Here is a 13728-nt window from a genome sequence, read left to right as displayed (position 1 = left end):
ATGAAATATCCATTTTATCTTTTTGTGCTAGTTGTTAGACTAGCAAGCCAGCACCCAGTGATTTACTTGTCAAGCAAGCACAGACCAGGCTGTTAGCACTTGCTAAGTGTGGTGTAAAAGGCAACACTGCAAGGGAGGGAGGCCAGGCAAGACATTTATGCATTGCTTATCAGGACAAGACACCTACTAAAAGCTTGCCCAGATAGAAGCTGCTTAATGGAAAAACAGCAGAAGTGACCAAATAGTTGGCTCAGCCGATTCACATGTGAATGAAAAGCACTCTATGCTTTTATGTGCCTTCACTGGACTTGAAAGGGAGTTTCTGTAAATAAGGTAAAGATGTGAAAAAAAATCACACTTTACATTAGAGAAGAAAGACCTAGAAATAAAATGAACAGGTAATTATTCAGGCTCTGAAAAATAAGATGGCTTTGGTAGCAAGGGAGTCTAAATCTGTTAAAAGACCATTTGCACATAGCAAGGTCAACTATTTTTAGTTGTCAGTTCTTGTCAGCTTTGGGTTGCAATCCTTTCCTTCTCCTTTTTCTCTGACTGTAGCCTATACTCTAAAACTTTCTTTTCAACAAGAAAATAGTCAGAAACATTCAATGTAAGCCCATTATTACTGTTTAAGAGACCACTGTTGGGAAAATAAGGTGTTGTATTCATACACACAGATGAGGACAAAACCTTTGTACTGGAAGAAAAATGAGAATATTGATATTATGATATGTACCAAGATTCTGGTCCAGGAACTGTTTGTAGAAATTTGGTATTTTTCCTTTCTAGGAGTCACCATCTTAAATGAAGAATCCCACACTATCAAATGTACTTGATCTACAGAAACACTTCCAGTGACTAATATGAGGACAGAACTATCCTGTAAAGTTTCTAGGACACCTACAGCTGTCTACCTTGGATATCCAAGGCTGTCCCCATCATTACATAAAGGTACCACCATAAAATGTGCTAACAGATAAAAAGCAGCAGTGATCAGCCCTGAAATCAACACTGCAGCATACAGCTTCATTTACTACAATCAGATTGGTTCAACTTAACAAAGTCAGCAGAGTTATATTATGAATGAATACATCAGAGCATCGTAAGTGAGCAAGTACTCATCATGTACACAATTACTTTCCCTGGTAAATGAAAGACCCTGAATTAGATTAAAACAACAACAACAACAAGCAACAACAACAATAACAAAAACCCAACAAAAACTCCATGTCATTTTGCTGAAAACAAACAAAACCAGGAAGATGTTTTCTTAAAAAAAGGAAACCCAGATACACTGTATGAACTCAGGCTGATACAATAATGAATATGAACCTGCAAAGTCTTAGAAAAATCTGAAACTTTTTGCTCCTTTTGGAAAGCAGGCCGTCATCAAAAAAAGAGAACAGCTAATGAAAGTGGCAGCAGCAGTTCAGCTTCTATCTCTCACTTCACATTGTGTAATTTCTGCCCTTCTGGACTCACTGTTTTATTGCTCAGTTCCCTAAAGCCTGAGGCTCCACTTCCCCCAGTTTACAGCCAAGTTTGTAAGAAACAACCAGGAAAGGGAAGAGTGTCATAAGAAAACAACTCTCAATCCCTACAAAACTAAAAAGAGACAATAAATACCTGACTTTATAGTCCAAAATTTAAGTTTAAGAAGTGTTGCAGTGGTCTCTTCTCTTCCCTGTCCCACCAACCAGGATTAGGATGTGGTCCTAGATGGTTCCACAAAAGGTGCAAGCGGAGAAGGTTTTCCAATTCCCCCAAAATGTCCCAATCCTCATTACAATGAAGCCATGGGTATAGCCACACCAGCTTGGTAGCTCTAAGCTCAGGCTCATATTTATCAACCTCCATAGCATAAAGCTGTGTACCTCATCAGTCCCAGCATAAATCCATCACAAACTATAATCTCTGCTTACTTTCTAGACATGCACATTTTTGAGCATTTTAAAGTAAGGCATGGAGGGAAAAAATCCAAGGCTCCTCCCAACTGGACTCCAGTAAAGGCATTTTCCTGGAATGAGTTACATAATTATAGTAACCTCCTGTCTGTGGTGTGAACATGACTGAGGAAAAACTGGAATTTGGTTTCCACCTCCCCAGGAAGTGGGGAACAACACTGAGACATTGACTGTTCTGGGCACAGTTATTCAGAGATAGTCAAATTCTTTCTCTGAGTTTTGATCTAGATTTTTTCTGTCTTCTAAAGAAGAAAAACATGGTCTCAAAAAGTTCATGACATTCAACAAAATGAACACTAGAAAAATTCTCAAATTTTTCCTATTTACATGCAGACCCTGTTTAGTTCTAAGTGCATTTTTAAAGGAATTGCATTGATTTAAGGAAAGCAAAGAAATTCTCTTGTACAGATTAGAGATATGAAAGACAAAAATAAATAACAACAGAAGCAACATGAACTGATTACATATTACAAGGGTCCTTTATCTAGCATGACATGTTTCAGGCTACTCTCAGACTAGCAGGTGACTTTTATTCACTTGCAAGATCAACTATTTTATAAGAAATTGTATGACTTTTTCTTCAGGTTTCACAGGTTCTATTTTTACTTCCAAGATATTAGGTTTTGCCCCTGACCTGGACAAACTGTGGTGCTGAGTCAAACACTGCTGCAGTTGATACCAGTGCTAAAATGACTACATTCAAATAGGAACAGAACTTGGCCTGATGATTTAGGCTCCACACTTCAGTATGTTTTAAAATAAAGTGTAATATTTCTCAAAATGACATTTTTTGCTTTTAAAAAAGAAAAAAGGTTTTACACAGTCTTTTTGAAATCTCACTTTCCTTTGGTTTGAAATGGGACATTCAGATCCATATCTGTAACTTGTGTGTGCAAGTTTCAAACCTCCTCAAATGTGGCCACTAATAAGGGGGAAGGAGAGGGGAAAGGAGTAGGGTTTGCAGCAGCTGTTTAAAAGCATTCAAGAACATTTTTATTTACTGGATAGGAAAGATCCTGTGTCACATGGAAAGCTCAGGGGAGCAAGAACAGAGTGATGCTCAAGTTGGAATCTCACTTGTATGTTCATGTCAGACTGTCACCCAACCTTTGCTCAGGAGAAATAAACCTCAATTCTAAGTAGTCAGAACTCAGTTTTTGCTTCTCCAAACATAAATACAGCCCTCTTTCTGTCATTCCTAAAATAATTAATTTATAACAATCCTTATGCTGCTTCCATCCATCACATTCTACAGTAACTCTCTGTGACTTTATTAAAATCTCATGTGAACTTGTATCTGTTTTGTACTCTCTCCCTTTTCTTTTTCAAAACTGGTATAATGATATGCACTTATCTTTATATATATATATGAATGTTTCTACTGACACTCAACAACTGAATAACAGCAGTGAAAGGAAACATGCTCAATACTTACGGTTAGCAGGTTAATTAAATCCATATTAGGCTCTAAATGATGAGAAGCAGTTTGCAGGGAAACCAGTTCACTCAAGGTGATGGAAAGCTGCTGCATTTTCACTATGTTAACTTTGTTCTCATCTATCCAATCAGGGAAAATGACATGGACAGCAATCAAGTCTTTCAAATGGACTCCTAAAATAGGAATTTTGAAGCCAACACAGTCAGCAAAAGCCTTGCGGTAGTTGCAGTAGTTTCCATTGGAAGAGACCAGCTCTGTCATTTCGTTCCAGTCCTACAAATAGCCAGAGAAGCAAGTCTCTGTGAAAGCATTCATAGCATTTCCTTAACCTGTTTTAAATGAGCACAACTCATGGCAGGGTGTCGACAGTGTTAATTTCCTCTCTGGCACAGGCAATCACCCAGAGGATCTCTGTGAGTTTATCCTGCTTCTCTGAGAGGAATGCAACCAAAGTGCCTTTTGGGATGCCCTGCCATAATCCAAGTATTGTGCTGGTGAGACACCTGCAGTGCAGAACCCATCAGACCTCACAGAGGTGATGTTAGGCTAAATATGTCTGTATTCTGGAGTCCACCATACCTTTGTGACTTCTGAAGACAAATGAGAATGAGTTTCTTTCAGGCGAGAAATGGAGCTGTGGCTTAGACCTCCCACAACTGCCATCAGTGTGTTGAAGTTCTGGAGGTGAAGGAGCTTCTGCAGGACAGAATGATCATGCATATTTAGAAGTTAAGGAAATGCATATATCAGGTCTTCAGGGTCACACACAACATGCTAAAGGAGACAACCTATCATGGCTGAAGCATAAATCACTAAGTCAGGGATGTAAAAGAATGGCTGTACATTTTGGTTTTAATTAGCTCAGCTCAACAAGACACACACAGTAGTCACAGTTGCCAAGTAGAATACAACAAAGACAAATTAATGTATAGTTACATCTGCTAGTTAAAAATGCAGAGGTGCAACACTTGAACAAAACCTCCACTGACATTGAGCAGGCTATTCACTGAGGAAACAGCGCAAAGAGCATCAGTTGATTTGTTTGCTGCCATCTCTATTTATATTATTGTTTTGTAGTGAGAGAAAAAGAGTCACATGCAAGACTTACCTGTGCAACATTGATAAACTTTGTGATTACTTCTCCTCTTTGCTGGGGTGTTGGTTTGCTGAGAACCATGAGCTGGACCCATTTGGAGATACCATTAAATAAAGCAATAGATCTCTCCAAAGTTGGATTGTTCTCTAAGCAGCCATGGATCACGTAGCTTTGGTAGTCTGTGAACTGTCAGAGAAGATGCATTTTCAGTAAAACGGTGGGCAACTGAAGAATCAAATTGGAACTCTAATATTTTTTTCTTTTTAAAGCTCCTCTTGTTTAGAAAATGACCATGACTCAGGGTCAGCAGACCCCACTGCACAACAGTTCTTTCTTAAAAGCTGTTTGTTCTTGGTTTGTTTTTTACTTAAATGTCAATTTGCGGCTTGTTTGTTTGTCAGAAAATACAGAAGCCTGCATGATAAGCATGATGAGCATGATTACTACTTCCATCTTTCCCCCATAATTTACTCAACACAACATTTTATTCTGTGTAGTTTTATTTGATATCCTCAAGGCACGATACTCTATAGACTCCCAAGAATTAAATTTCCCTAAATGTTTGGAAAGCATTTTTCAGCTGTCCCTTAATGAGAGATTTTCAGTAGCTTATGATACAACTTCAACTTGTGTAGGAAGTTGCTGGCAATGCCAGGCAAGATGGGATTCTTGGTCTGAGCTGATCAAAACCAGCCTGTTAGAGGACATACAAGGGCATATACTCTAATGCAGCAGATCTTGTTTCATAGCTGCTAAAAACCAGTATTTCAGCGCTCAGATAATTTAAAATGATTTTGTTAGAGTTAACACTGCCCTTCTTTCTCTCCCTGTTTTTTTTAAATTGGTAAAACCAAGGACAGAATTCAGACTAATCACATTCTACAATTACATATATTTGAGAGAACAAGGAGTACAAGATTAATTAACTCTCATTAGTTGCAAAGAAATTTCTGAGATAGCAAAATTCAAGCTGAAGAATTGACAGACAAACCAGAAAGAGCAAGGAAAAAAGAAAATTCATTGCAGATTTGAGGGTTTTTCTGGAATTCCCAAAGGAATTAAAACACATCTTAAGTCTAATTAGAAAAAAGCATGCCTTTTTTCCTTGTCCCTCCCTCCTTCTTTGAGGTTAGACTGCACAGATCACGGTAGGGTGTTTTCCCATGATTTGAAGTCTAGAGCAGTTAACCTTTGAACATTACTAAACAACATCAAAAGTGATTCTATTTAGACTGGTCTCAGCTCCTCATTGATCTCTTTTTCCTTCCTCTCTTGAAACAAACAAAAAACTTCATATATTTTTGTTAGTTTTGGAATTTGATTTTTTTCCATGCTCCCAAACATTTTCAAAAAGTCTCATTTGTCATGCTGAGGACTTACTGCTTGCATTTGCCACCAGATACATCATGTGACCTTTTCATAGGGATATTTCCCAGCAGAAATCAGCTCCTTTTTTGCAGTTGGCTTACTCATTTTGTTTTGTTAGAGCTTCTACTTTTATTTATATCCATTTTTGCCTCTTAACCATGTACAATCCTGTGTGAAAAGAAGCAACTGTACCTGAACTTCCCTCAGTGCCTGTATGACAGAAGGAGGAAAGAGAAGTTGTGCAGTCTCTGTTCCTGCAGGGTTTCAAGACCCAAATGCCAAAGTCTCTAGGGAACATGATCTGTCCCAGAGCTGACACTGCTTTGGGCAGGGACCTTCCCTACAGGCCTCCTGAGATCCCTTCCAACCTGAAGCTGGCAAATGAAAGAACAGCTCCTGAAGAATTGACTAGGAGTGAACAGAGACTACAGAAGGACAGCGCATATTTCAGTCTTTTAAAAGACTCTTTGCAAAGACTCTGATGTTTACTGAAAAGTAATTAGTTATTTTCTTCAGAGGGAAAAAGAAAACAGCTGAAGATTTTTGGCAATACTATTAGATTAATCAATTGCTGTGACACATGGCTACAGTAGCTTTTATTAGTAATTTTTGCCCAGAATTTCTCCACAAAATTAACTTCTGTCACTAAAGGCATCAGTAGTGAAAAAGGAAATACTGGTACAGCCATTGCTACGTGCCTTATATGAGAGATTATAAGGATTTACTACACTGAAATCTTGACAAAAAAAGCCATAAATGTTAAACCATGTGAACACTCTTTAAAGACAGGCTCCTAATTGCAAGTGTCAAAGTTGTAGGCTTCTTACAGAAATTCTCCTAAAAGATTTATGCTCCAGAAAAGTGAGATGTTCAGCTAGCTCAATGGGCTCCAAATGGTCAAACAGCAGGCAGGCTTTTCCCTTCTTGGAAATCCTCTTCCTCTGTGTAACTCTTCTCATCCAGTCATAGGAAGGACTGCAACAGAACAGGTATAAGTCTCAATTCTGTTTGGGTATATGTGAGTGTAGCCCACAGCTGGAACATATTTGTGTAAAATTACCAATAGACAGACCATGAGTTTTCCAATCTGTAATGTTCAGCACACAACAAACACCGTGAGTAAGACCTGTTCAGGAGCATAACAGAAGATAAAGAGCCTTGGAGGCACTACTGCAAATGATAAATGACAGCAGGTTTCTATCGCAACAAAAGGACAATGAATTCTTCCCCATGGTACAGGCAGTCATAAGTAAAGATGCTTCGGAAATACAAGAACAGGTTACACTAAATTCTGAAACAGAATAAAAACGTACTTGAATAACATCAAGGATTAATTTTTACTCTGTAAGACCACAGGTCCCTGAAACAATGGAACAACAGAAACAGTCAAACAGCTCATAAAACAGTAAGAAGTGGGTAGAAAAAGGCAAATAATTTGCTTGCAAGCAATGAAATAATTTCTACCCATACGCAGTAAAAGCACTTCAGAGAGCAGAAAGATATTATACTTTAAAATGGTTAATATTTTAATGTTAAGGAGGACAATATATTAAAATGAAAATGTAAGGAACAATAGTCATGTGATTTCACTGGTACTGTTTTTGAAAGAAGTGTCGTAACCTTCATTGGCATTAGTAGTGCTGTCCTTCTGGGTTACTATGATATTTTAAAGTAAGGAAAAATCACTATGCGTATGTCATATTTTAAAAGATAATTGATCATGTCAGGGGAGATACAAGAGCCTGTCTGGTGATGTTTAGAAGGTAACTTTCATTTCAACGAGTCAAGGAAACAGTAGTGTAATTGTTTGGATGCAATACAATTACAAAAGTGAATGCTAAAGATTATCCAGTTAAACCATAGAAAAGAAGTACACAGAAAGCCCTTACAAAAATCAACAGATTACTGGTAAGAGAGCAAAAAGTTTCCCCGAGAAAATCTAAGATGTACACAGCATAGCAGTCACAGCATTGCTTTTTTTCTGTATGAAAACTTATAGAAATAAAAGTAATGTTAATCACTTCCTGTTATATGAAAAAATTACATACAGATAGGAATCTTCTCTTTACTGTGAAACTATAACTAGAATTTCAAATTTTTAGTAGCTTCAAATTTAAAGACAACGTATTTTGCAACTGCTTTTTTGCTTTCGCAAGATCAAGATGATCCTTAATACTTTTATATTTTGTACAGATCTAGAATTCTGCTGTTGCAGAGACAAAAATGTTGCAGCCCATAACATCCTTACATGCTGGAGATATCAATAAGCTGGATGTGATCCTCATATCCGAGCTGGCTGGCTACTTCTCGAAACTCTTCAGTCAAACGAATGAGACCAAGATCCAAGTTAAACTCTGCAGGAAATTCCAAAATCCAGTATCTGAAATCCACAGACAGCAGTGAAGAGATGCCCAGGGACTCAGGTATAACATTCAGTGGCTGCATACATGTACATACATTTTGTTTCCTAGGATGTATTTCAGATCGACTGGTCTGGGCAGAGTGTGGACTACCTCATCCTGTTGCTTCTGTAACTATCTGTGACACTGAAGTGGCAAAAGCCACATTATCTTGTAATTTCTTTTGCTTAGCTCACCACAGGACAACAAATTAGCATTCTATTGAAATGCAAAATTAAAATGATGTCTCAGGTGACACATACAAAAGGCATGTCCGGTGTCCTAACTGAGGCTGCCAGAATACCCAAATGACACTTGCACTTAGCCCTTGTTCAAGTTAGACACTTTGTTTGCACAGGAAAGATTTTTCAATGAAAATGAAAGTGTGAATTCAAGTAGCAGTTCTACCATGATAACCATGTAAGCCAGATGTAATTCATGTAAGCTTGCATACAAAGAATGTAAGCCTCTGCTATTTAAGGAGGTATGGAAAAGGCTTTGTCAATTGTGCTGTCCCCTCTCCCCTTTCTTCTCAGTGCTATAACAGTACAGAGGAAGGGGGGGAAAAACATCTATTTGAGGGAAGCAGATTATATCATGTTAACTTAAAAATTCATGCTTTCTCTTTTACAAGAGTATGTTACTGCACAAGAACAGCCTAACACAGGAAAGCTTTCCCACAGAAACAAAGGCGGAGCTGTTGGTGCAAGGTTCAGAACACACTCAACCTGTAACAACTTTGGTATCACTAACACACACCTGTCTTCATAAATTATGTAGGATTGCATGAACTGAAGCCAACAGCCCAGAGACAATCTTTCTTTCCCACACCAGATTACATCTGGAAGCAAAAGGTGTCTGTCCTCTGTGTGGCACTGAACCAGTCTCCCTCTAAGAGATGTCACACTCACATGCCAGGTAATTCATACCCCAAGTTTTCAGCCAGCTTTTTAGCTCGAGGCTGTTAAGTGTCTTAAAAGCTGGATGGCTCAGCTTAATTATTTCCAATACACAGAAATTCACTCTTCACTGCAGGCTGAAGATCAAGTGAAAAAACCAAATGAAACCAAATTACATTGATAGTATTACCAGAAGCAGAAAACCAAAATGCTAGGGGACTAGAAGTGCATTTACCTCATGAAGTAGCAGATTTTCAATCTGAATTCGTTGCAGTTCTCCCCATTGGCATCTCTATATGTATACTAGTTAAGGAAAGCTTTGTGTGCCTTGATTCAGTAATGTTCTTTTATTCACTGGGCACTGACATTAAACCAGATGAATTAAAACAGCATCAGACTTCTCTTCTATGATATTTCATTCACTTTCACAGCATCTTAGGGGTCAAAGACTGTTTCCTGGCTGCCACCTTTTTTTACCCTAGCAAAAACTCCTCTATTTTACTATTCTGAATCCTCTGCTGGAAGGTTTCTTGCCAACACTGGCTAACCAAATATGATAATACTTATGATTTAAGAGGTATAAGTGACATGTAAGTGCTTAGATACCACTCAAAGTTCATAGTACTGCCAGCCTGCTGTGATACCTTTGAAAAGTTGTCTTGGCCACGTATTTATTGAATAGTTATTCAAAGTTAATGTAAATTACTCATCAACATTCTTGTACATATGAAAACATCTACAAGCGGTAGCATAAGGAAGCTCACAAACTTCCATCTTTTAGGTTGGAAAAAAGTCACCTCTAACCCTTGTCACTTATTAATTGACATATTTTTACATGCAGTGACACAAACAATCTGCTTTTGATTCTGTAATGTGGATTCCAACACTGGTAAAGGATATGTGGAGAGAAGCTTGCCAGCCAGCTCTGTTGAAGAGAGGTACCACCGATGCATTAAGAGAAACGTCCTTGGCAAATGACTGGAGCACTGATTTCCTTTGTCATCTGCAAAACAGAAAAGTGAGTTAACCACATTATAACAGAGGGGAGCTTTTAGCATTCAAGTCGAGTCAGATAGAAAGGAACAAAAGTGGAAAAGTTGGCTCATTAACAACTACAGGCAGGAAACAAAAGCAAAGCACAAAAGTGCTCCTTTAACAGTAACTATTGCTAGAATGCAGTGACAGCTATTTAAATGGAGGAAAAAATCCAAATTAGTGCAGATAACTGGCCATAGCTAAAAAAACAGGGCATGGACAGTACTATGTTAAATATTATTACACTGCCAGTAACCCAAAGAACAAATCCAAAATTAGCCCACCAAAAGGGTGGGGACATGATTTATATACAATCACTTATCATATTTATTTTATTGCAGCTTTATAGCTTTAAGTTAACAATTAAATTGTTTTAAAAGGGATCTGCTTCAAGGAATCCAATGGCAAAGCACCTCACATCTGTACCCAGGGTCCCTTCTCCAGCTGTCTTACAGAGATCCTTGTGTCTTTGCACTGTAGACACTGAAACTACACCAAAGGTTATTCCCTGGCAGTCTGGAAGGCCATCAGTCTTCCCCAACATCTACAATCTTAGATTATTCTCTGTCTGTCACTAGAAGACAGGAGATGATATGATGTATGAAACAGGAATCACACATGGACTGCACTTATCAAGACAGTGTGTATACAAGAAGAGTTACTATTTCCAACAGACAAATGTATGGGCTCTGCTAATTCTTTCATTGAGTTCTAGAACAACAAGTTTGATGGTGGTCCACAGAAATGGATATATGAACTCATCTGACTGCAATGTGATATAGGTAATGATCAATGGTGTTATGGATCAAAGTCTTTTTAGTTGCTTCTTTCCCTCAGACCTGGTACATTACATTTTAATAAGAGTAAAAAGATTACATGAGCCTTAAGTCATACTCTTGCCAATTATTGCATGGTGATTCAGAAAATCTTTTAAAAAATGACTGGTCAGAAGCACAGCTGTGTAACTACTCAAGACAAAGATCAGTGCCAGAAACAACTCCTTGAATAATTCAACTAAACATTTCTCTTGGTGAAGGCCAGCATTTTAAAAACCACCATACCCACCTCTGTGCATTATCTTATTATGAAAATTTAATACAGTATGCATGTGATTAAAATCTGACTCGTATGATTCTTGGACAAATTGAAACATGGAAAATTTTACAGAACAGAAGTGGTTTTTTCCAAGAGAAAGACCTGCTAAATCAGAGAACTGCAGGATTTATGACATTAATTTCAAGAACAAGAAAATAAAATATTGAAAAAGCATACCAAACATTTCAATACAAGTGTTCAAAAGCTCGTCTAATGTTGCAGCCTTCCCAAGTGTGTTTGACCCCATTGTCCTTTACTCGTTGTCAAAAAATAAGAGACATTTTCACCACGTAGAAGGAGCTTCTTCAGATGCCCAGATTTTTCACTTTACTTTGCTGGTTGCATTCTTAACTGGACTTCAATGAAAATCTGAGAAAAGTAAAAGAAATCATTATTATATAATTATAGGGAAGATTTATCAGGATGCAATGTTTACAGTTCAACTCATCTTTTCTGTTAAATGTTTTTCCCCCGCACAATACAGAGCATGTGAAAGATGGCTGTAAGCTTTCCCTCCAACTTGTGTTTCTAAGTGTTGTTCAATTGTTTGTCCACTAGCACAAAATAAATCCCTAGCTAGAGTCATAGAACAGAAACCAGATGGTAAAGGAAGGCATGCACATACAATGACGCACGTTTTGTTCGGGTCATTCTTATTTACACTTGATAAGTCACTTTTCGTTAATAACCCTGCTTTTATGTTTTTAAACATAACCATTTTTTCCTGCTGAGGTTACTGGGTCATGGTAAAGCTAATGATCTTAATTGGCACAGACTGCATAAGTGTTTAATGAAGTTCATAGCAAACATTAAAGTAGGAGGCAATTTTTCAAAGCCACTGCAGATTTTTAAATAAATCTTTCCACAGTAGCTGAGCAGTCACTGAAAGCTGGACATATACAGAAACTTCTCAGTTTTACTATACATCTACTATGCATTTAAATACCAAATATCCATTTACCTGAAGATGCATAGAGCACTCTGTTACAAGTGTTCAGAAATAATTTTGCTGGTGTAGTTAAAAAATAGAAAAAATCAGTATTTTGTTGTCTATCTGTGACTAAGCCCCACTAGTGCCTGACCATAACAACTATTTGAAATGTGACAAACAATAACAATGTACATCCAACAACTTCAATATGAAAAAAGCCAAGAGTAGAACTAAAAGAGTCCTTGAAGCAAAATAATACAGGAATTTGGGAAATTCAGAAGTCATTGCCTGTAACATTAACTTTTTAAAGTTGGTCATGCAAAGCACTGTTGAATTAAACACCTGCTTGAATTCACCTACCATATCACAGATGTTGTACTACAAACTCACTCCTGGTAGGACTGGCATCCTTCATCCTTTTTACTAACCCACCCTGATCCCTCCCAGAGGCCTCTGTTACAGTGAGCATGAAGCATTCTGAGCTAGGTCTCTGTCAGCTTGCAGCCCTCCAAACATCACTGTGGTCCAGCCATGTAAGTGACACCAGGCTGTGGCAGCTTTACTGGCCCTGCTGGTGCCCCCTGAGCCACCAGCTCACTCACAGGTCAGGGATGGTCTAGCTGCACAAGACACTGCACCTCAGCACCTGGAAAAGTGGCCTGCATTGAATATTTATCTCTAGACCCAGCTTCAGAGTCCTGTGGTATTGAGGCTGCTCTGAGCATGCAGCAGTGGTTTGCATGCAAGACCTTCAAAATACACCATTCAGCCAAAGAAGCAAGTCTTATGAGAAGAAGCTGAGGTAGCTGGGGTAGCTCAGTCTGCAAAGGAAGGGAGACTGAGGGAAAACCTTATCACTCTCTACAATTCCCTGAAAGGAGATTGTAGAGAGGTGGGGATCAGCCTCTTCTCCCAGGTAACAAGCAACAGAGTGAGAGGAAATAGTGGTGGACCATAGTGGTGGACCTGGCAGTGCTGGGTTAATGGTTGGATTTGATGATCTAAAAGTTATCTGTTCCAACGTAAACAATTCTACAATTCTATTATACTATTATTTTTAGTTACATTCCTACAGCAAGGCTCTTTCTGGTCCCATTTGGATTTAGGCAAGACTCTTCCCCTGAGGCTGAGAGAAAGACCCTGTAGGATGTAAGCACAGCTCAGTGCAGTGAGTTTCTACACAGCAGTGCACATACAAAGCTGCAGGCTGTCAGCTGACAGATAACTAGAGCAGAGAGGTGCAAGCATTAAATCCTGCTTGTTCCTCCTAGCCAGAAAAAAGCACTTTCCTCTGAATTTGGTGGTGCAGAACCCACTCTTGACAGAACACTGCTTTTCCAGGAATCACACAGAGCTCCTACTTGTTGTGAATTGAGGGGAAACTAATCCTTTCACACAACAATAAGCAGTCAGACACTCACCTAAGAAAAAGGGGGAGGTGGGAACACAGAGGTCCTTGGCTTTGAACCCATGCTTGGCATTGTAGCAGAAGGCATCCTAACA

General features: G+C 38.5%; 1 protein-coding gene across 3 annotated transcripts in view; it reads right to left on the bottom strand.

Annotated features, from left to right (window-relative positions):
* RASGRP3 (RAS guanyl releasing protein 3) overlaps positions 1–13728 on the bottom strand; it is a 56809-nt gene that overhangs the window by 17100 nt on the left and 25981 nt on the right. For all 3 annotated transcript variants that reach the window (XM_071575938.1, XM_071575929.1, XM_071575948.1), the window contains exons 2-9: positions 11472–11663; positions 10067–10167; positions 9400–9464; positions 8115–8246; positions 6694–6841; positions 4511–4684; positions 3982–4098; positions 3400–3675 (exon numbers count right to left, since the gene is read on the bottom strand). In XM_071575938.1, the coding sequence (XP_071432039.1) occupies positions 3400–3675; positions 3982–4098; positions 4511–4684; positions 6694–6841; positions 8115–8246; positions 9400–9464; positions 10067–10167; positions 11472–11541 (1083 nt within the window). In that variant the 5' untranslated portion in view covers positions 11542–11663. The remainder of the gene's footprint in view (positions 1–3399; positions 3676–3981; positions 4099–4510; positions 4685–6693; positions 6842–8114; positions 8247–9399; positions 9465–10066; positions 10168–11471; positions 11664–13728) is intronic.

Source organism: Pithys albifrons, chromosome 2, assembly GCF_047495875.1.
Source record: "Pithys albifrons albifrons isolate INPA30051 chromosome 2, PitAlb_v1, whole genome shotgun sequence".
Taxonomy (NCBI): Eukaryota; Metazoa; Chordata; class Aves; order Passeriformes; family Thamnophilidae; genus Pithys; species Pithys albifrons.
Note: the sequence above shows the minus strand (reverse complement) of the source record. Positions and strands in the feature narration are given on the sequence as shown.